General features: G+C 37.6%; 1 protein-coding gene across 1 annotated transcript; it reads right to left on the bottom strand.

Moving 5' to 3' along the window:
• Positions 1 to 3,859: 3,859 nt before the first annotated feature.
• LOC125238747 lies at positions 3,860 to 21,126 on the bottom strand. The gene is made up of 8 exons (XM_048146171.1): positions 20,668 to 21,126; positions 19,511 to 19,693; positions 17,752 to 17,839; positions 15,662 to 15,814; positions 13,015 to 13,196; positions 6,339 to 6,686; positions 5,697 to 5,858; positions 3,860 to 4,855 (listed from the first exon to the last, which is right to left on the bottom strand). The coding sequence occupies exons 1-8, from the start codon at positions 20,931 to 20,933 to the stop codon at positions 4,807 to 4,809; spliced, it is 1,431 nt and encodes a 476-aa protein (XP_048002128.1). The 5' UTR covers positions 20,934 to 21,126; the 3' UTR covers positions 3,860 to 4,806.
• Positions 21,127 to 21,690: the final 564 nt, after the last annotated feature.

The raw sequence follows: 21,690 nt of genomic DNA, 5'->3' as shown, positions 1-21,690 counted from the left end.
ATTTATCGCCACTCGTTTCGAACTTCCTCTTTTCCCCACTTGTATCGTAATGTACTATTTTATACTTCATATGTAATAAATTTTAATGAAATTTCAGATAAAAACGTCCTTATTTCACTTGAAGCATATCTTCTGGGTACGTTGCCGAATGGCACAAACGCTCACGAAACGAAACGCTCGTAGATATCTATCTCTATCGCTCTTGGGTATTGGCGCGACAGAGCCAGACTACCTTTCGCGGCGTTTCGTTTTCGTTTTGAGTCGCAGAAATGCCACCTTTATTGCACTTCAAGCATATCTTCTGTGATGGAAAACCACAATTACGTTGTTATAAATAACGTTAAAATCCTTATAAATTATAAAGAGCATTTCACTATACTTATATCTATGAACCACCCCTTATATTATTTAATCAAGTATTTTTAACATATTAAGAGACATTATATAACTGGTAGAAGCAGGAAAAATGTTAAAAACACAATAAAGTGAAAATAATTGGAATAAATAGCAAAACAATACAACATTGTATTGCCTATTCATTTAAAATATATACACTATAGTCAGTCCGTCGGTGTTTTACAGGTTGCACTTCGGGGAGTGTGCTCAAGAGCTACACGAGCTTATTCCACCGTCCCCATTCTACCATCGGACTCTTAGACGCACGGCCGGTCTCCATTCTTACTTGGTAGATATTCCGCGAATTCGCACGAAGCGCTTTGCTTCTTCTTTTCTTATGCGCACTGCCAAGGAGTGGAATTCCTTTTCCGGCGGCTATATTTCCGAGCTCATATAACCCGTCAATCTTCAAATCAAGAGTGAACAGGCATCTTCTGGGCGAGCTCACTCCATCGGAGGCCACGTCTTTGCCTTTGGCTAGTCTGTGGCCAAGAGTAAGCCCATTTATAATAATAATAAAAAATAGGCACTGGTCCCACCGCGAGCTAGTAAGCTATGAGCTATCGGCTATAAAAACGATCAAAAGATAATCAATCCCGTGCAAATAAAAGAGACACGGCGATATTGATAGCTCACCGCTGGGCGAGTAACTATAAACATCGCCGTGTCTCTTTTATTTGCACGGGAGTGATTATCTTTTGTTCGTTTTTATAGCCGATAGCTCATAGCTTACTAGCTCGCGAATCGACCAGTGCCATAAACACGATGTTTTATAAAACAATTCTTGGTATGACTTATCTGACAGTTTTCGTTTGTAAAAGAAGGTTTTGATATTTGCTATAAAATTATAACATGACAATTGATAACTATAATATTTTATACGTTTGTCAACAATAGACAGAAACAGGCATTTTTGGAAAAACCGATACAGTATCGCTTTTGACTCTGGTTTCAGTCAAAACCGACACTGTAAAATCGTATATAGACATATTAAAATTGTTAAATGAAATTTCAATGTATATTTTCTGTATAGACGTCATTGTCGTCTATACAAGACAATGAATGCATTTCATGTGCCGGAACACATTAGTAGATATTGAATTCTAATTAATTTTAAATTAGAGTTCAATACGAACGTGGATCCACGTTTCGGCACACGAGAGGTTAAGTGCATTATAAACACCTAAGTAACACTGTCAGCTAAAGACCTAATGGCTGGTTGCCCCAACATAAGTGAAACTTTTTATACGGTTAGAGTTTACAGCTTTGCCCATCGCGTCACAGTTTAGTAAGAGCGAAATTATCTGAAATATAATAGATTTTTTTTTTACCTGGTGTGAAGCAGAAAGTGTGCTTTGACAATCGCGTGGACACAGTGAGTGCAGTGTGCTTACCTTCGTCGGTCGACACAGCCGCGCTACCAGAACTCTACACTACAACTACAGCTGCGGACTGCTCTGCGCCCTCCGCCCCCGTCCTATCAGCGCGCGCGCAGCGGGCGGAGCGGCGAGCGGCGCGGCCAGTTCACGGAGTTGTCGGAGTTTAGCCGTCGCGTGAACTCCTATATGCATGAAGAGAGGCCTCCGAATTGGCCCGAAACATGTCGCAGCAATAGCGATATATTAAGGTGAGTACAACCGTAGATTCATTAATTATTTGAATATGTCTCACGAAAGTTTAATGAGTAGAATAGAATTTATTCGCGAGCACAGTCAGGACTACTTAATAATACATAACAACACAAACAGAAAATAACGAAGTGCCACGAAATGGTCTCATCTCAGCGTGTTGCTGGTGACTTCCAAAATAGTTACTAAATTGTTTACCGATGGGCAAAGCTATTTCGAAAAGGCAAAGTTGCAAACTTTTATAGTAGAATAAAATTAAATGGACATTTTAACAATAACTTGGCGCATCCGACCATATAGCGTTTGATTGCTTACATATTTTGTAATCAGAGGGATAGCTTATATCTACCGATGTAGTGCGAAAAAGGTTTCCTTCGTATTTGTCCGGAAACGTTCGTATTTGTCATGCTAGTTCAATCAATGTCATTACATCTTGTACTGAGACTGACTGAAATATCATGACACGTTCGTACGTGTCCGTAACAATACGAAGGCAAACCTTTTCGCACTATTTTTGTAGTCATCTATATTTTTTTCCTTTTAACGTCTCTGTCTTCTATACATGACAATCGGTACATTTATTGACGCCACAAAACTTTATTATTGCGTGGCGATCTAAAAATTAAGTAATAACAATCACATATTTATACCAAAAGCTGCCCTGTTACTTTTATACATATTTATACATACAATAAAATACCTATAAGAACCTAATTTTAGGTTAGTAAGCTATTTAAATCAAGTATATTACAATAATTACATTTACTATATGTTAAAATTATCTTTTAAGACACCTAACACTTCTCTAATCATTTTATTTGAATCTTAAATCATTATAGAACTTTTTCACAGTTTCATTATAATATTAAGGCGGTGGATTTTAAGTGTCAATTTCGACACAGTACTGTGACCAAGTACTATATTGTTTAATTTTTATCATAATTATACTACATTCCAGGATTTGAATTACTTCCCCTATATGCGTTTGCGAAAGTCTGCCAAATATTGGAGCATATTTTTGACAGAAAAAAATAAATTACACTGCATTGCTTTGAAGATTTTATAGGTTTGTTATACATTAAATAGACTGTCATGTTTTCATATTTTACAAGCACAGAAAGGAAGGCGTCCTTTAGGCACTGATCCTACCGCGAGCTAGTAAGCTATGAGCTATCGGCTATAAAAACGTACAAAAGATAAGCACTCCCGTGTAAATAAAAGAGACACGGCGACATTGATAGCTCACCGCTGGGCGAGTAACTATAAACATCGCCGTATCTCTTTTATTTACACGGGAGTGATTATCTTTTATTCGTTTATATAGCCGATAGCTCATAGCTTACTAGCTCGCGGTGGGACCAGTGCCTTAGCGCCATTTACGTCCATTATCAAAACAGCAGGTATAATATTTGTACTACTTTCGAGTAGTATTACTTTGCCTAGCGTAGTTCTTTGCTATATGTAAAAATATTACGTCTTTGCTAAAAACGTAATATTTTTCACGCCTTTCGTTCTCACGATCTAGCGATTATTAAATATATCGTCTAATGACAACCAAACGAATTCATAACTATTTGTAAAAAATAATAAATTACTGTTTAATAATGACTATTTATTGTCATTATTATTTGTTTTAGATATCATCTAAAGAAATATCAAGATGACAAAATATCGAGCCCCGGATTATAATGATTTTTCCCTTTTAACACTTTCGCTACCAAGAACCCGACTGTCGGGCACACCGCTCGTAGAAGCGTAGCCGATTACATGGGTTTCCCCGTATGTAGCGAAAATGTCGTAGCGCCGCGTAGAGCCCGGTTTCGAAAGTGTTAATGTAATGAAGTACGCACAAAACTCATCTAATATGATTTATAGCAATGAAAGAAATATATGTTCTTTACTCAAGAGACAAAAAAGTGGTCAAGAAAAGGTCGACTATTAGATCTTTTAAAACGTTTTCACAAAACCCATTTCTTTAAATAAAGTAGATATTCAATTAAAATTAGAGTATGTTTAGGGTTACACGTTACACCGTCGACCATTTCTTAAAAGCCATTTAATAAAAAGACAAAAACCAAAGAATTAAAATGTAAGGCGACTTAGACAGCCTTATTAGATGACCGTACAGTGATTACGGTTCGTTACAACCAAATTTTATAATACCATGTTCTTAGAATATCGCAATGTTAAAACGGATTAGTAGTAAACTGTCTAAAATTACAGAAATACCAATTTTCATGCCAAAATGACATTGGTCTGTTACATCAAATATACGAAATAATAACCAAAATTCAAAATGACACTTTCTCAGAATACCAACAATTTTATTTACAGTGTGCATTATTTTCCTTGCACTGTGTTTTATTGATAACTTTAGTTAATAAAGCTAACTATTTATGAAAAACTTTAAAAATACAGTTTTCATGGATTTTAGGCATTTTGAGAAAGTGAAGTTTTGGTTTTAAGTTAATTTGACTCATAGACATTTTGGAAATACGGTAATTTGAGAAGTAGGTTTAAGTCTTTTCAATTAGACACTATGAGACTAATCTGTTCTGGCATCGCGACGTTTTAGGAAAATGGTATTATAAAATTTGGTTGTAACGAACCGTAATCCGTACAGTGACACATACTGTGACTACATAAATTCCGGCACATTTTCTTAACAAAAGTTACATTAAGTTCTTATTAATAATGCTTTGAGTTTTTGTAAGTCCTGTTTGAAGGTTGAATACCCGTTCTATGTAAGAAATTATTCGTATTGTATTGGCCCACCTTATATCTAGGTTTTCCCCAGATTTCTACCGGGGCTGGCTGGTACCTTGTGGATCCTGTAAGACAAAGCAAAATTATTTTTTAACATCAAAAAAAAATTACGTGTTCCAATTTCGGAATATGTATTTTTTATACTACGTCGGTGGCAAATTAGCATACGGCTCGCCTGATGGAAAAGGGTCACCGTCACCTATGGACGCCTGCAACGCAAGGAGTGTCACGTGCGCGTTGCCAACCCATTAAAAACTTGTACACTCTTTTTAGCTGTGTTAAGTAAACAGCAAAAATACCAGTTAGACCAGCTTGACACAGACACGCCATAGTAGTTTATAGTCAAACAATTTGCGCCGTCCCCTATCTAAATATATCGGTCCACACAACTAATTCCACAATTTTTCACAAACATGCAACAGTCGCCTATAGCAGACAAAAACACTTACTCAGGCGTCCCATTGGCGCCATCAAACTTAACGTAGCGGTCCTTAGCGCCGTCACCACTACTTCGTTCCCGTGAAAACTGCCGAGCGACTAGACCGTCTACCGACGTCATAGACGTCTATAGCCGACAAATAATTTGACTTACTTAGAAATCACCTTAGTCCCATATGCTTAGTTTGAATCGACTGTGAAATGTTTTTTAACTATGACTTTGTTATTGTTTTTAAACCCTGAAGCAAAAACGACGCGAGTGTTATAACTTTGACGTGTCTGTCTGTCTGTTTGTATGTGTGTCTGTCTGTGGCATCGTAGCTCCGGAACGGATGAACCGATGTAGATTTAGTTTTTTTGTTTCAAAACTGAATTAGTCGGGAGTGTTCTTAGCCATGTTTCATGAAAATATTTGCACTATGTCGGGGGTTTTTCAAAATTTTAATTTTGTGGTTAGGTTTTACTTACTCAGGTGTTCCATTGGCCCCGTCCCGTATCTTAAGCGTAGCGTTCCTTAGCGCCCTCGCGACTAGCTCGTTGCCATGGAAACTGCCGAGCGCCCAGGAAGACACGTCCGTGAGTATGCCGTTGATGGCTGACGATTGGGGATCAGTGAATGTGCCTAAGAATCTGAAAATATATTAGTTTAATTGGTAATAGTCTTCGGTTAGCACGATAGTTACTTATGAAATAAAAAGTGACCGAACCAGTAACCTGTTGACCATGAACGCTATAAAGAGTCAGAAACGTCGGCTGGTATTATAAATTCATTATACGCGATATAATGTTTTCATAGTTACTTTCATTTCAACATTTTATTTATTTATGTATTCTGGACTAACTCGAATTTTTATGTACATAGGTCACAAGGAAGAAAAATAAATTTAAGCAAAAGATTTTATGATTAAATTTTGAGTATAGCGAGGCATTCTAAAATATAATTCATCACAATATTACGGTGGATTCTAAAATAGAGTTTAAAGCCTAGTGAGGAATTTTATGTCGTTAAGCTTAAGCGTATATCTTGCTTCACAATGATTCTAGTATTTTTATCTCGTAAATCTAAATCCAAAAAATTCAATTAACGAAACAAAAATAAATATAACTCACCGCATCTCCTTATAACTATCCGTCTCGGCGAACTCCAAAAAGAATTCCAACATCTTATCAACCTCTGTAACCGGAACATCGCTCTTACTGTCCACTTTAGGCTCACTGTCCTTCGCTATAACACAGTCCGTCTCAAACTTATTAGTTAACTTCGGTTCATCATCCTTTTTTATACTTTTCTTTATGCTTTTCAAAAATGGATTTTCATCGTCGTCCATATCTCCGTTGATTTTATCGTTAGTGCCGTTTTCGATAGCTACGTTTTTGTCTGAGTCGTCTTTGGTGGAGAAATCGTCCGGGGTGACGAGGTATACGTCTTCTGGGGCCTCTTTGTAGATGCCTAGTTGGCTGAAAAAAAAAAACATATTGTTAATATTTTACATACATACATTAGAGGTAGGCAGAGCACATGAACTCAAGTCTCAGTGCCACGCTTGGCAATTAAGGGGTCGAAAGAAAACGAAATTGTGACATTGCAGTGACAGGTTGCCTCTCGCCTACGCCACAATTTAACCTGCCCCACAGTCGACTACGACACCCACGGGAAGAAATGCGGTGGTGAAATTCTTAACCCGTCACCGCACGTTAATAGTTTGCTGTTATAACTACACGTAAATACTATTGAAACGGGGCTTAATCGCGCATAACTCAGTTTTAAAACTGATTTTCGACTAAAATTACTAACTGGCAAAAAAAAGGAGAAATTAAAAAGTGGCAACACTGTAGTGTCATCCCGTGTCCTTATTAATTGGAAACGAAAGATATCGATATTGATATTTCAAAATTGGTCTCTTAATGGTTGACTGGTAGAGTATGCCTCATGGCATTAAGTTCGCCTTTTGTACATTTAGTTGTTCTTTTGTGCAATAAAGTTTAAATAAATAAAGATAGAATAGAATAGAATAGAATATTTTTTATTCGAAAGCACACAGATAATAAACAATTTTACACTGACAGAAAAGTAATAAAGTGCCACGAAATGGCCTCACCTCAGCATATTGCTGGCGACTTCCAGCGCTGGTCTTCCGGTGAGACCATTAAGTGAGAAAAATCACGGAAGGTAACATACAAAAGAAGAAACATAAGGAACAAAAGCATAAATTTCTCATGCAAAGAAATGCGTAAGAGCTGTTTATGGACTGAAAACCTTAGATTCATGTAGACCTTATTTTAAGAATCAGAATATTTTGTCGCTCCCGTCTATTTACATATTTAATGCCTGCATATTTGTGTATCAGCATGGCCATCTCTTCCAGCAAGTCAAGGAAGTTTATCGAAATCCTGTACGTCCACAATATCGGAACAAATTGTATATACCTCCAACAAAGCTGTCACTCGTAGCAAAGAATGCATTTATAAATAAATAAAATAAATATTGTAGGACATTCTTACACAGATTGACTGAGGCCCACGGTAAGCTCAAGAAGGCTTGTGTTGTGGGTACTCAGCAACGATATATATAATATATAAATACTTATATACATAGAAAACATCCATGACTCAGGAACAAATATCTGTGCTCATCACACAAATAAATGCCCTTACCGGGATTCGAACCCGGGACCGCGGCGTAGCAGGCAGGGTCACTACAGACTGCGCCAGACCGGTCGTCGATTTATTATGTGTATAAAGATTTATAATCAAGTGCCGGACGAGATTAAGGATTTACCATTCAATCGATTTAAAATAGAATTAAAGAAATGGCTTGTGGATAAATGCTTTTATAGTATAAACGAATTTCTCAACTATAAATAAGCTAGGTTATTGAATAGATTAGAATGTAAGTACATTATGCATGCCTGTAAGGTAGTTTTAGTGATACCCCTGAAGTACACACTTGTATTCCTAGATATATATTTCCACCTTTCTGTACCTAAAACTGTGCGTAATAAATAATTTCGTAATAAATAATTTCATTTCATTTCAAAACTAAAAAAAACATGACAAGAATAAAAACATGGCTAGACGGACTTTACGTTTTGATGGCGACCGAACCTGAATCGGTCCGGTCGGATATAGCGTGGCCTACTACTATGTTTCTTTCTGTTTTTTTACAGGGTTATTGTTCCTACTTAAGTACTTACACAACCGTAAATTGTTCCTATGCCACCAACACGCCACAGTCGTCTATAGCAGACAAACAGTTGAAAAATAATCCTCCCCGATTCCTCCCAAGGGGATAATGAAATTTCTTGTACCATACTTAACTTTTTTACATCTATTTACATTTTTTTTACATTGCGAGTGTGATGAAAAACATTGTGTGTAAATCGAGGAGTATGAATATTACTAACTCGAGTCTTTAAATCGCTCCGGCAAGCCGTCGCGATTTAACTTACTCTCGTTAGTAATATTCAACTTCCTCCCTTTTCACAACGTACTATTACTGCACAAAAGAAAACCTTAAAGTACAAAAGGCGGATTTAGCGTCAAAGACATTTGCCACGGCTCATGGGAGCCTGGGGTCCGCTTTGACAACAAATTCCAAGATTTGGCGTATACACTAGTTTTACCAAAGAGACTGGCATCTGACCTTCCAACCCGAAGGGTGGCTAGGCCTTATTGGAATCAGTCCGGTTTCCTCACGATGTTTTCCTTCACCGAAAAGCGACTGGCAAATATCAAAGTAGATTAAGTATATCTATTTTTAGGGTTCCGTAGTCAACTAGGAACCCTTATAGTTTCGCCATGTCTGTCTGTCCGTCCGTCCGTCCGTCCGCGGATAATCTCAGTAACCGTTAGCACTAGAAAGCTGAAATTTGGTACCAATATGTATATCAATCACGCCAACAAAGTGCAAAAACAAAAAATGGAAAAAAATGTTTTATTAGGGTACCCCCCCTACATGTAAAGTGGGGGCTGATTTTTTTTTCATTCCAACCCCAACGTGTGATATATTGTTGGATAGGTATAAAAAAATGAATAAGGGTTTACTAAGATCGTTTTTTGATAATATTAATATTTTCGGAAATAATCGCTCCTAAAGGAAAAAAAAGTGCGTCCCCCCCCTCTAACTTTTGAACCATATCTTTAAAAAATATGAAAAAAATCACAAAAGTAGAACTTTATAAATACTTTCTAGGAAAATTGTTTTGAACTTGATAGGTACAGTAGTTTTTGAGAAAAATACGGAAAACTACGGAACCCTACACTGAGCGTGGCCCGACACGCTCTTGGCCGGTTTTTTTTCTTTAGTTGTGACATCAAGAGTCTTTTAAAACTCTAAAGTTATTTTAGTTATCTTTTATTTGTATCAGTTCGTTTTTTTTTTGTTTTCATCATGTATAATTTTTCTTTTTTTTAGATGTACTTTAACACTTAGAGACTATACATCTCTAAAATCTCTTATTAATCATAGTAGCTTAGTACTTTGTATAATTTATTGAAATGAATTTCCATAGAGTAGGTACCTAGTCTGTTAATTTAATATTTCTTTTTTTTGATGAATACTTTTGCTGATTAAATTGTATCTCGTTTTTTAATGCATGTTAATTATAAGATGTAATGTTTTGAAAAGAAGTGGCCCGCCGAGTTTCTTGCCGGTCCCATAGTGGATACCCCCCTCCCAACTGAGGGGGGACTGAAATCTTCTCGAGGCTGAGGCGTAGGGTTAGAGCCGGCGTAGCTTTATTTGACGTTCATAAGCGCATTGTGTTATGCCTACTTGGAATATAAATATTTCACATGCGCGGATCCAGGGGGGGGGGTCATGGGGGTCATGACCCCCCCCTGGAGCCTAGGTTAGCCATACAAATAGACCACGTGACCCCCCCTCTGGGGCCTGGGCCTTTACTACGTGACGCCCCCTGGGCACGAAGCTGGATCCGCGCTTGATATTTCATTTCATTTCAAACTAGCTTTTACCCGCGGCTTCGCCCGCGTAATAAAAGTATTCATTAAGATTTTCATTTGGATCCTTAGGTTTCTCTGTAGGTATATTTACATACATACATACATACAATCACGCCTGTATCCCATAAAGGGGTAGGCAGAACACATGAAACTACTAAAGCTTCAGTGCCACTCTTGGCAAATAAGGGGTTGAAAGAAAACGAAACTGTAGGTATATTTATCTGCGATTATTTCGATTGCACATAATACTTTTGCTTGCAATGATTGTAGAAATATTACAGATAGACCACAGCGTAGGTTATTCTATATACGCTGGGGAAACCTTTATAAACATCCCACATAGCCCGTATTTCGACACTATGATCGGTGGGTAAAAAGTACTTTTTTCAATTATCCCTTACAATTTTTTACATTTTGCTTATACTTATCGCAAACGTAATCTTCAAGCAAGCAAACAACGATCGTCTTAGAGCACATTGATTGTAAGAGACCGCCGACCGATTATCCGTATCCCTCTAACGATACCCATATTATCCGTATCCGTATCCGTATCGCTATCGCTATCGCTATCGCTATCGCTATCGCTATCCCTATCGCTATCCCTATCGCTATCCCTATCGCTATCCCTATCGCTATCCCTATCGCTATCCCTATCGCTATCCCTATCCCTATCCCTATCCCTTATCAAGATGTTTAATGATATAACAACTTTAAGTTCTCGCGCTTTGTACAAAAAAAAAAAAAAAAAAACGTTTCGGCCAGGTTGCACTGGCCGTGGTCGCGGAAGACTGACGTCCCAGCAAAATGTCACCGGAGATGTAAACAACACAAAACTACCCGATATTAATTTATATAAATGTTCGGGGTAGACAAATAAATATAATCTACCCGCTTTTAGTTAATGTTTAATTCCCACCATGTTTATTTTAAAGGTAAAAATAATGTTAATTAATCGCGTTCGACCTGTATGTGACTTTAAATATATGTTTAATGATTTCTTATCAAGTGCTAAAATATAAAGTTTCATGGTTTTGTCTTTTATAATTAAGAAATCCCATACAAACTTTCAACGTCTTTTTCAACCCCTTCATCCCTTTTTTTCGAAATAAAAAGTAGCCTATGTTCTGTCTCAGGGTCTAAAGATTGTCTGTTCCAAATTTCATCAAAATCGGTTGCGTGGTTTAAGCGGGAAAGCGTAACAGACAGACAGACAGACAGACAGACAGACAGACAGAGTTACTTTCGCATTTATAATATTAGTATGGATGGATAGTATGGATGGATGATATTTCGTATATAAGTTCCGAAAAACTCATTGGTGCGAGCCGGGGATCGAACCCGCCACCTCCACTCTTTACAAGAGGAGTAAATCAGACGCCCTTACCGCTAGGCCACTAGCGCTTCGTGATATTTCGTAATCATTTATGTAAAATATAATTGAAGGGCTGGTAGCTTTTAGCGGTAAGCGCGTGCGACTTTCCTTCTGGAGGTCGCGGGTTCGAACCCCGGCTCGCACCAATGAGTTTTTGTGAAGGAAAACATCGTGAGGAAACCGGACTAATTCCAATAAGGCCTAGTTACCCTTCAGGTTGGAAGGTCAGATGGCAGTCGCTTTCGTAAAACTAGTGCCTACGCCAAATATTGGGATGGCAAGGAGGGTGTTTTATGTAAAATCCATACTAATATTATAAACTAGCTATTGCCATCCCTTCGACTATTTTCACCTTAAAAATCACGTCAATTCGTCTCTCCGTTTTGCCGTGAAAGAAGGACAAAAAGACACACACACTTTCCCATTTATAATATTAGTATGGATGGGAAAGTGTGTGTGTCTGTTTATCCGTCTTTCACGGCAAAACGGAGCGACTAATTGACGTGATTTTTTAAGTGGAGATAGTTGAAGGGATGGAGAGTGACATAGGCTACTTTGTCTCTTTCTGAAGCGTGCGAAGTCGCGGGTAAAAGCTAGTAATTATATAAAGACTTACTGATTATCCCCCTGAGCGCACTCCAGCAAGTATTTATTCCTCCTATGTATGTCCTGGGCCAGTTCATATTGAGCTGTCGAGGACAGCGAGTGAACCGTCTCGTCGTTCAAGTTCCGAAAACTCATTGGTACGAGCCGGGGATCGAACCCGCGACCTCCGGATTATAAGTCAGACGCTCTTACCGCTAGGTACGCTTTCGGAACTTATGTGCGAAATGTCATTTGATATTTGCCAGTCGCTTTTCGGTGAAGGAAAACATCGTGAGGAAACCGGACTAATTCCAATAAGGCCTAGTTACCCTTCGGGTTGGAAGGTAAGATGGCAGTCGCTTTCGTAAAAACTAGTGCCTAAGCCAAATTTTGGGATTAGTTGTCAAAGCGGACCCCTGGCTCCCATGAGCCGTGGCAAATGCCGGGATGACGCAAGGAGGGTGTTTTATGTAAAATCCATACTAATATTATAAATGGGAAAGTGTGTGTGTCTGTTTATCCGTCTCTCACGGCAAAGCGGAGCGACAAATTGAAGTGATTTTTAACCCCCGCCGTAAAAACGACGGAGTGTTATAAGTTTGACGTGTCTGTCTGTCTGTGTGTGTGTCTGTCTGTGGCATCGTAGCTCCCGAACGGATGAACCGATTTAGATTTAGTTTTTTTTGTCTGAAAGCTGAGTTAGTCGGGAGTGTTCTTAGCCATGTTTCATGAAAATCGGTCTACTATGTCGCAGTCGGGGGTTTTTTCAAAATTTTAATAATTAAGTGGAGATAGTTGAAGGGATGGAGAGTGACATAGACTACTTTGTCTCTTTCTAAAGCGTGTAGTAATTATATAAAGACTTACTGATTATCCCCCTGAGCGCACTCCAGCAAGTATTTATTCCTCCTATGTATGTCCTGGGCCAGTTCGTACTGAGCTGTCGAGGACAGCGAGTGAAGCGTCTCGTCGTTCACCACGGAGTGGATTATGTTCGTGATGTAGCGGCGCTCGTGTTGACGGAGAGATGTGTCGAATAGGAGCTCCGTCTGTAATTTAAAAAGTTTGTTATAAAAATTATAAACTGAAATAGATAATAAATTAATAAAAATAAAAATCATTTATTTCAGACTCAAGGTCCATAGATGGTTAGTAGAACATTACAACTCTAAAGAACTAATATTAGTGTTAGCAAAGACCTATATAATCTTCGTATAGACAGATAAAGTCTAAGAAAAAAACGTACCCCAAAACCATACAGAAAAAGGTACGGTGAGCTAGATGGCGATACACCTTTGGGGTACGCTCGGCTAGATGGCGCTAATATTAATTTAATATTTAACATTTTAAAACATATCAAGCTCAGAATATGGGCCAAATTGTCAAAACTGAGGTTCAAAAGTTTTAAGTCTGTGTCGAGGATGGTAGTCTATGCACTGTGATTACACATTTTACTTTGACAGTAACTCTCTTTAATACTCGATCCTCTTTGGTGTTAGTAAGACATTAGGCTAAGGCTAAGACTTAAAAAAACTAAAACAATTGACAACATTTCATATTTTTGAGTACTACTTTTTATTGATTGGTTTGAAAGAACTCGATACTAAAAGATACACGTATTTTTTTATTTTCCCAAAAATTGCTATTTTAATGAGAAAATCCCTTCTTATTACTACTTCGAGCAGAAAGAGCGTAAGTTACAAACGTCAAGACACAGCTTCGTGACGTCACATGTGTTGTTTCATACACCTAAGAAAACGACAAAATCATTTCTAAAAAAAAAGTTTTAACAGTCAGCTCAAATAGTCCAGTATGTTTGACTGTCAAGGTGTCACTGTCAACCATAGTGAATGACTACGAACAATAGACTAAGCCATGAAATTTTTAATATCTTTGCTACGAACTGTGATAAGTGTCACTGTCAAACTCAAGTGACATCCCAACTGGAAGATTTTTTTGGTATAGTGGCAGCTCTAAATCAGCTATTTGACGTCACTTCCCCTTTAAACTATTTTTAAGATTTTTTATACTAAAAATACGTAAAAAAAAATTAAAAAAATTACTTACGTGATCTACAAGCGTATATCTCGAAATGGTTTTCGATTTAGGGACATTGAACATTTTAAACACTTAAAACCTACATAGCGACAGCGTGCAGCATTTGCCATCAGTTGAGCATGGGGCCATTTTCACGCTCCATAAATACGCTCAAGATGCTGTATCATACACGAAAGAAAAACCGGCAAAGAGCGTGTCGGGCCAAGCTGTGTAGGGTTCCGTAGTTTCCCGTATTTTTTTCAAAAACTGTTCAACCTATCAAGTTCAAAATAATTTTCCTAGAAAGCTTTTATAAAGATCTACTTTTGTGATTTTTTTCGTATTTTTTAAACTTATGGTTCAAAAGTTAGAGGGGGTGGGGAATCATTTTCGAGATTTTCACACTTTTTAAAATTTTAGGTAGTATTAAAATTTTAAAGTGTGTAAATCTCGAAAACCAGGCGACTTTTACTAAACCTTAAAGTCGATTTTCTGGACCAGTATAAGGTGCCCTCTTGGTCATTAAAAGGTTGTCCATTAATTATCGGGCTCCCTGTATAAAAAAAAAAACAACTAATCAATTCTCTAAGGGCCGGTTGCATCAAACAATCTGTCATCGTTAAAGCGTTCGTTAAATTTTATTGTATAGGAAGTTCCATAGACGTCTGCTGCGTGACGATGATGTGTCTGTCAAATGTGGTTGATGCAACTGGCCCTAAATGAGCATTTCTTTATTTTTTTGCCATTTTTTACTTTTGATTTTTTTAGGGAGTTTTAGGTGAATTGTACTCAGAATCACGAGTACTTTCAATGTCACTGGGAGACAAAAAGTGTCCTAGAATTTCCATACATTTTTGTTACTTTCCTCTTTTGTTACCCCATATAACATGTACGGAAAATGGTAACAAAATAAGAAAAAATCGTATGGGACAATTTTTTTAACTACTAGGATTGAAAAAGCTAGTGATTCTGAGTAGAAATAGCATAAATTTTTCGACGACCGGTTTGGCGTAGTTGGTCGTGAGCCTGCCTGCTAAGCCGCGGTCCCGGGTTCGAATCCCGGTAAGGGCATTTATTTGTGTGATGAGCACAGATATTTGTTCCTGAGTCATGGATGTTTTCTATGTATATAAGTATGTATTTATCTATATAAGTATGTATATCGTAGCCTAGCACCCATAGTACAAGCTTTGCTTATTTCAAATAACCTAACCACAAAATTAAAATTTTGAAAAACCCCCGACCGCGACATAGTGGACCGATTCTCATGAAACATGGCTAAGAACACTCCCGACTAACTCAGCTTTCAAACCAAAAAAAGTAAATCGAAATCGGTTCATCCGTTCGGGAGCTATGATGCCACAGACAGACACACACAGAGACAGACAGACAGACACGTCAAACTTATAACACCCCGTCGTTTTTGCGTCGGGGGTTACAAAAAAGAAATGCTCTAGTAGCTTAGCCTTCTGCTTACCTCAGTATCGTCCTGAACAAACTCCAGTATAAGCATGAGTATATTAGTCCGGAAGGAGTCCCTCATGGCGGGGTGTTTCTTGCCCGGGGTCGCCTTGTTCGGAGTCTTTGCCTTCTTGCCTGGCCGCCCGGGGCCGGGAGATGGACGGAACGCCTGTAAAGAAGAAAAAAAATATTCTAAAAACCTTTTAGGTACAGTCAGCCAAAAAAGTGGTTTACCTCGTTTTGGCCTTATATGTTTGAAATAGAGTCGAAAAGTGGTAAACCACTTTCTTGGCTGACTGTACAACTAGGGAACAAACCAAATTATTTTATTAAATTTTTTTGATGTTTTGTTTTCACGTAGTTACACTACTACATATAAATCGCTGTATTAGATTAAGATATTTATACCGGTTATTCCTTATACACACCTTTATATTATTAAGAACTAGGTATCTTAAAATAAACTAACAAATTAAACGCCTAATAGACGCGTCGGGTGACCGGAAGGCTGGAGCATATCTTGCCCAGCGCATCGGCATTGCTGTTCAGCGCGGCAATGCCGCCAGCCTTCTGGGCACTCTACCGGCCGGCTCTGACTTAGGTTCGATTTTTTATTTATAGGGTTTTATTTTATAGGTAGATTTAGTTTAGTAATAGTTTAATTTAGTAGTTTATAGTGTAGTTTTATTTGTATTAGTTTAATATCTATGTGAATAAATTCATTAATTAAACTAAATAAGTAAACCTAAATGTATCTAAACTTAAATAAACAGTATAATAACAAATATTACGTGTATTATATTTTACGTGTTACGTACCTGTCTTTGTTAATAAAATTGTGTTAGTGCGTTACTGTATTAACAAACCTTTGTACTATTTCTATTGTAAGAGTAAGCCCATTTATAATAAAAAAAAATTGTTAAGTGCCTTTAATTTAATATCATTGTTAACTTGCGCTGTATACTGTAGAAAAAAAAACGAAAGAAAAACGACAAGGCCCACTGGTGGCCGAGACGGGAATCTAACCCGGGTCTTCAGCTTACGCGGCTAACGTCATTACCACTAGACCACCCGCCCGCCCGCTAGGCCACCAGTGGGCCTTGTCGTTTTTTCTTTCGTGTATGATATCTATTTCAATTTATAACTTTTTAGGTAACCGACGAAAAAATGGCACGTATAAAGATTTAATAATGTATAAATAAAATAAATAACAATTCATATGTACCTAAACTCCTTAACTCAAATAATCTTTTCAATTTAAGATTAGCAGTTAAGTTCATAAATGCATGATGATTAATATTTTTTTTAAAGAAAAATTTACCACTTAGTGACATTATAAAGAAAGGTACGATTATTTCATCAATATACGGTTGTACTCGCGTTATTATATAATGCCTGAGGACGGACCTGCTAAATGACTCAAAACATGTCGCAACAGTTGCGATATTATCTCACTGATTGAACGAAATCTCAGGCATTTGTGGGTATACTATCAAAGACACAGATGTCATATATACCATAGATCAAGCAAACGTATCTACTTAGCGTGTCAAATGAACTCAGTGAAATCCACTGAGTTGTCCGTCTTTAATCGCAGCTTGCAGCTTTCGGGCGTCAATTTTTGTAAGTTGAAGTCAATCAAAACATAAAAAATGCCTCGTTACGTGATATTCAATTGCAACAACACAAAAATTATGAACAATCAAGAGCCTGAGACATATTTAAAATTACAGGCAAGAAACAACTTCAGTACAAAATTTGACACGCTCGGCCCCTATACAAATAGATGAACTTGTTTCTTCTATATAAATAAAGTTCTGTGATCAAAGACATATGCAACTCCGTATAGACGGGTAAAGTCTAAGAAAAAAACGTACCTCAGAGCCATAGAGAAAAAGGTACGGTGGCCTAGATGGCGTTACACCTTTGGGGAACGCTCGGCTAAATGACGCTAATATTAATATTTGACATTTACTCAAAACGGAGGTTCAAAAGTTTTAAGCTTGCGTCGAGAGATGGCAGTCTATGCACTGTGATTAAACATTTTACTTTGACAGTAACTCTCTATATACTCGATCCTCTTTGGTACTATTCACGAGTACTTACATGGATAGCTTTAGGTGTGATGGGCTCCGTGATTCCATCCCCAGTTTTGCCGAGCGCTCCGCCCTGCCAACCCATCTTATGCATCATGCTGTAACAAAATTAGTTAAACATTAACTTAAGACATAACCTAACACACCAAAAAATTAAAATTTTGAAAAAACTCCCGACATAGTACTGAAACATGGCTAAGAACACTCCCGACTAACTCAGCTTACAAACAAAAAAACTAAATCGAAATCAGTTCATCCGTTCGGGAGCTACGATGCCACAGACAGTCACACACACAGACACGTCAAACTTATAACACCCCGTCGTTTTTGCGTCTGGGGTTAAAACTGATAGTGAAGAACCGAAGTGATAGTTAAATTAACACATACACAACCAGACAAAAAATGGCACACTATGCCTGACATCGGAAGTTATGTAGAATAGAATAGAATTTTTGGGTCACTATCGAATGTACCTTATCGCTAAACGACCATTTCAGTTAGATGACATAAAAGTTAAATATACGGTCAATTCAACTGCGACGACATAAAAGTATAATACACACTCAGCAAAGCGTCAATTTAGCTGAATGACTAAGAATTAGAATGGACAAGTTGTTAAACTTCTGGAAATATGAATAGTCCTTATGATTACAATACCCAATAAGCCGAAAGTGATATAAGTTGATTGACATGAACACAGAACGAGTTAGTAGCATAACGTCATGAAATGTCTGAAGTAAAATAATTAGTATATGTGTGAATTAGAATTTGTTTGTCATATTTAATTATGAAGACGTCACACAATCCAGACGTTTTGCTTCATGGGTATTTTGCATTGCAAACGTTTTACTACCGGACCATTTAGCGTTAATGTCAATTAAGTAATAAAGATACTCGAAGATAAAGAAGTTTTGCTGCTAGCTCATTTTAAATTGTAACATTATGAGTTCCAGACGTTTTGCTAAATAGGCATTTAGCATTCATGTCTATGTGGTCACAACGACATAATACAATCCCGACGTTTCAGCTATATTGTCGTTTAGCGATAAGGTAAATTTGATAGTGACCCGAATTTTTATTGCTCTCATGTTGGTGTACAGATCTTACACTAGGTAAAATAGTTACATAGCAACATGATACTCTACAGGGTATTGCAATATGGTAGGCATATATTAAAAAAGAAACAAGCATCTTATAACTCAAGTACTTAATCCTAACTATAAAAATCCAGCCTATTTCCTGCATGTACGAGTAAGTAAAATAATATACTGTGCTCTATTAAGTAGGTTTTTAGTTTGTTTGTATGTTTGCTCTTCAGTTATATACTGGGGGAGGCAATTATAAATCCTAATAGTCATTACATGAGGGCTTTTATTACTAACTTGTAAGTTACTTGAAGGTATGGCTAGTTTGTCTCTATATCTTAAATCTATGGAACATGTGTGACGGTCTTTGGCTTTTGTATACAAACTAGGGTTCTTGCGGACAAATTTACTACCTTCTAGAATATATATGTAAAACCGGCTAATTGTATAGCCCCCTCATGCGAGTGCCTTGGCCGTAAGCCCGAACAATGCCGGAGGGCGCTGTGGTGAATGACATACATCGATCGGTAAAGAGGATGAAACGGTTTAGTGGGTAGGGCCAAGTTTCCCCCCTCTGGCAAGGGGAGGGGAAAGAAACGGCGAGTCCCACACAACGTGCGTAACCCACTTCGTCAAAAAAAAGGTTCCTTAATACGATTTTCATACATCAGAAAGTTTCCTGACCTTTCTGCCTTGCTGTTGTTAACCCTCGGAGCTGCGGGCTGATGCTCCGGTGTGGCCCGCTCATCTCTAGCCGTGTCGGATACGGGAGCACCCTCCTTCACCCAGCTCTGCTTCGTCCAGTCGTAACCCCACGGATGGGGCAGCGAGTTCGGAGGCTCTACGGGACCGTTGATGTTTGATTGTCTGAAAGGATTATCAATGTTTTGTATATAGTAATACCCCACTTCAAGAAATGTGTTCCAGGAAAAAATCACATAAAGCGAATTTATACCAGGGTCACTTGAATAAGGTATCAAATTTAGAATCAAACCAAAAATGAGAGTGTGCACGGGAAAACGTCTCACTTTGTCGATTGCTACAAAGCCGCTTTGTCAGTTTATTCATATAAAGATACAAGTAAATCTCGCCTTAATGGCAACCGACAAAGTGGGACGTTTTACTAAACACACTCACAAATAGTTTATATTTAACTTGAAAAATTACAACGCTTGTTTAAAGAAACTTTAACATTTTATATTTAAAAAAAAAAGTGCTATTTTTTATGAAAATAAAACAATCTCATGTTTTCTGAGTGGCTTTTTGCTTTCAATCCATCAAAATTAAAAAATCATGTTATAGCGAATCCACACTACTATACGGGGTCGCGTAAAGTGGGGTATTACTATTACTGTATTGTGGATTTGATGATGATGGGGACATTACGACGGGGACTATAATTGTACAGTGCGGGCTCACACTGGCCTCTGAGTTCTATTGCTAAATCTCTGTATTTTGCTCATTTTTCATTGATCGTGGATTGGATTTTATGTGTGTTTGGTACAGATATTTCCATTATGGTGATAATTTTAGTGATTGTAACTGTACTATTACTATTCTTTTAAAAACAATTTTTTCAAGAAATATGCAATGTAAATGAACTGTATATTTACACGATGATTTTGTGACTGTTTTGTTCTGATTAATTCATTTAATCAGTTTTTGATAGATACAGATAATCACAGAAGTTCATTGTAAATAAATAATTATCTTATCTACTCCCTGTTAGTACAGTGTTGAAAACGAGTTTCAAAGTTCACTAAATTGCTCTATTAAAAAAAAATCACAGTAGTTTCTAAAACCATCTATATGAAATATATGTCACATCAAAATAAACATACACTTCACCCTTCCCGAATGATTCCGGGTCTCGATACAGCTCCTCCTTAGCCACCACCCGTTTGGCCTTCACCGGAGCCTCCGGGGGCTTATCCGGGGGTTCCGCGCTCCGTTCCTCGTTCTCAGAGCTCTCCGAGGCCACAGACTCCTCCAAAAGACACGGCACACGAAAGTTGTCTGTATCGTAAAATATCGAGCTCTGGAACAGGTTGTAGTGCGGATAGTAATCCTGGGAACTGTGCGGCGACGGTTGATAACAGTTTTCCATCACTGTTTACATAAGAAATAGGGAATTTGAACACAAAAATAACTCGTAGGCGGTTCAGTTTTATGCACTTAGAACGATTAAACGGTAAAGATTTGTAGTGGAATATAGAAATAATGAATTAAATGAAGTTATCATAGCTTTAAATGTAAGTTTTAGAGTCTTAAAGTGTGTTATTTTGAATTAATTTATTTATTTTTTCTGCGACGACAACAATCTCAGAAAAATGTAAATGTCAGATTGACGGATGTGGAAATTGTTGCCAGAGTTGAAAAATCTTTAGTAAGGGTGGAGCGATCGATATTTCAGCGTTTTTTTGCAGATCTGAAACACGGCATGTTTTTTTTATCAGTCCCATCGGACAAGCTAAGATTGTAGGTCGTACTGCCTTACTTTTTGTAATCGAATTAGGTTCGGAAATATAATAATAGAAAATTATTTTGCTAAAGTCTGGCAACCACAACTTGTCAGTTATTATTAAGAACGCAGAAAACTGTACTCATTCCTTCATTTTAAGTTAATAGTTACTAAAGTAAGACAAATATAGCACGAATATCTGCCAACGTTCGTACTCCTAGACCAGATGAATAAAATATAGTTATTGAACTATTTCGTGAAGTAATTTCCATGAGTAATAAATTCAATCGGACAGTTGGGCGTCATTTGTATTGACGTTACGCACGTCCAACACTTCTGGTGTTTCGGGTGTCCATGGGCGGCAGTGATCGCTTACCATCAGGCGACCTGTTAGCTCGTTTGT

Source organism: Leguminivora glycinivorella, chromosome 24 (genome assembly GCF_023078275.1).
Source record: "Leguminivora glycinivorella isolate SPB_JAAS2020 chromosome 24, LegGlyc_1.1, whole genome shotgun sequence".
Classification (NCBI taxonomy): domain Eukaryota; kingdom Metazoa; phylum Arthropoda; class Insecta; order Lepidoptera; family Tortricidae; genus Leguminivora; species Leguminivora glycinivorella.
The sequence above is the reverse complement of the archived record's forward strand: the minus strand, read 5'-3'. Positions and strand labels throughout refer to the sequence as shown.

What these genes read in the sequence shown, in the direction of transcription:
- LOC125238747 (XM_048146171.1), bottom strand. Translation starts at nt 20,933, where the DNA reads ATGGAAAACTGTTATCAACCGTCGCCGCACAGTTCCCAGGATTACTAT. An exon ending in TGCGCTCAGGGGGATAATCA is followed by an intron (nt 6,687 to 13,014) that starts GTAAGTCTTTAT and finishes TTTTTTTTTCAG; the next exon opens with CCAACTAGGCATCTACAAAG. An exon ending in GATAGTTATAAGGAGATGCG is followed by an intron (nt 5,859 to 6,338) that starts GTGAGTTATATT and finishes ATATATTTTCAG; the next exon opens with ATTCTTAGGCACATTCACTG.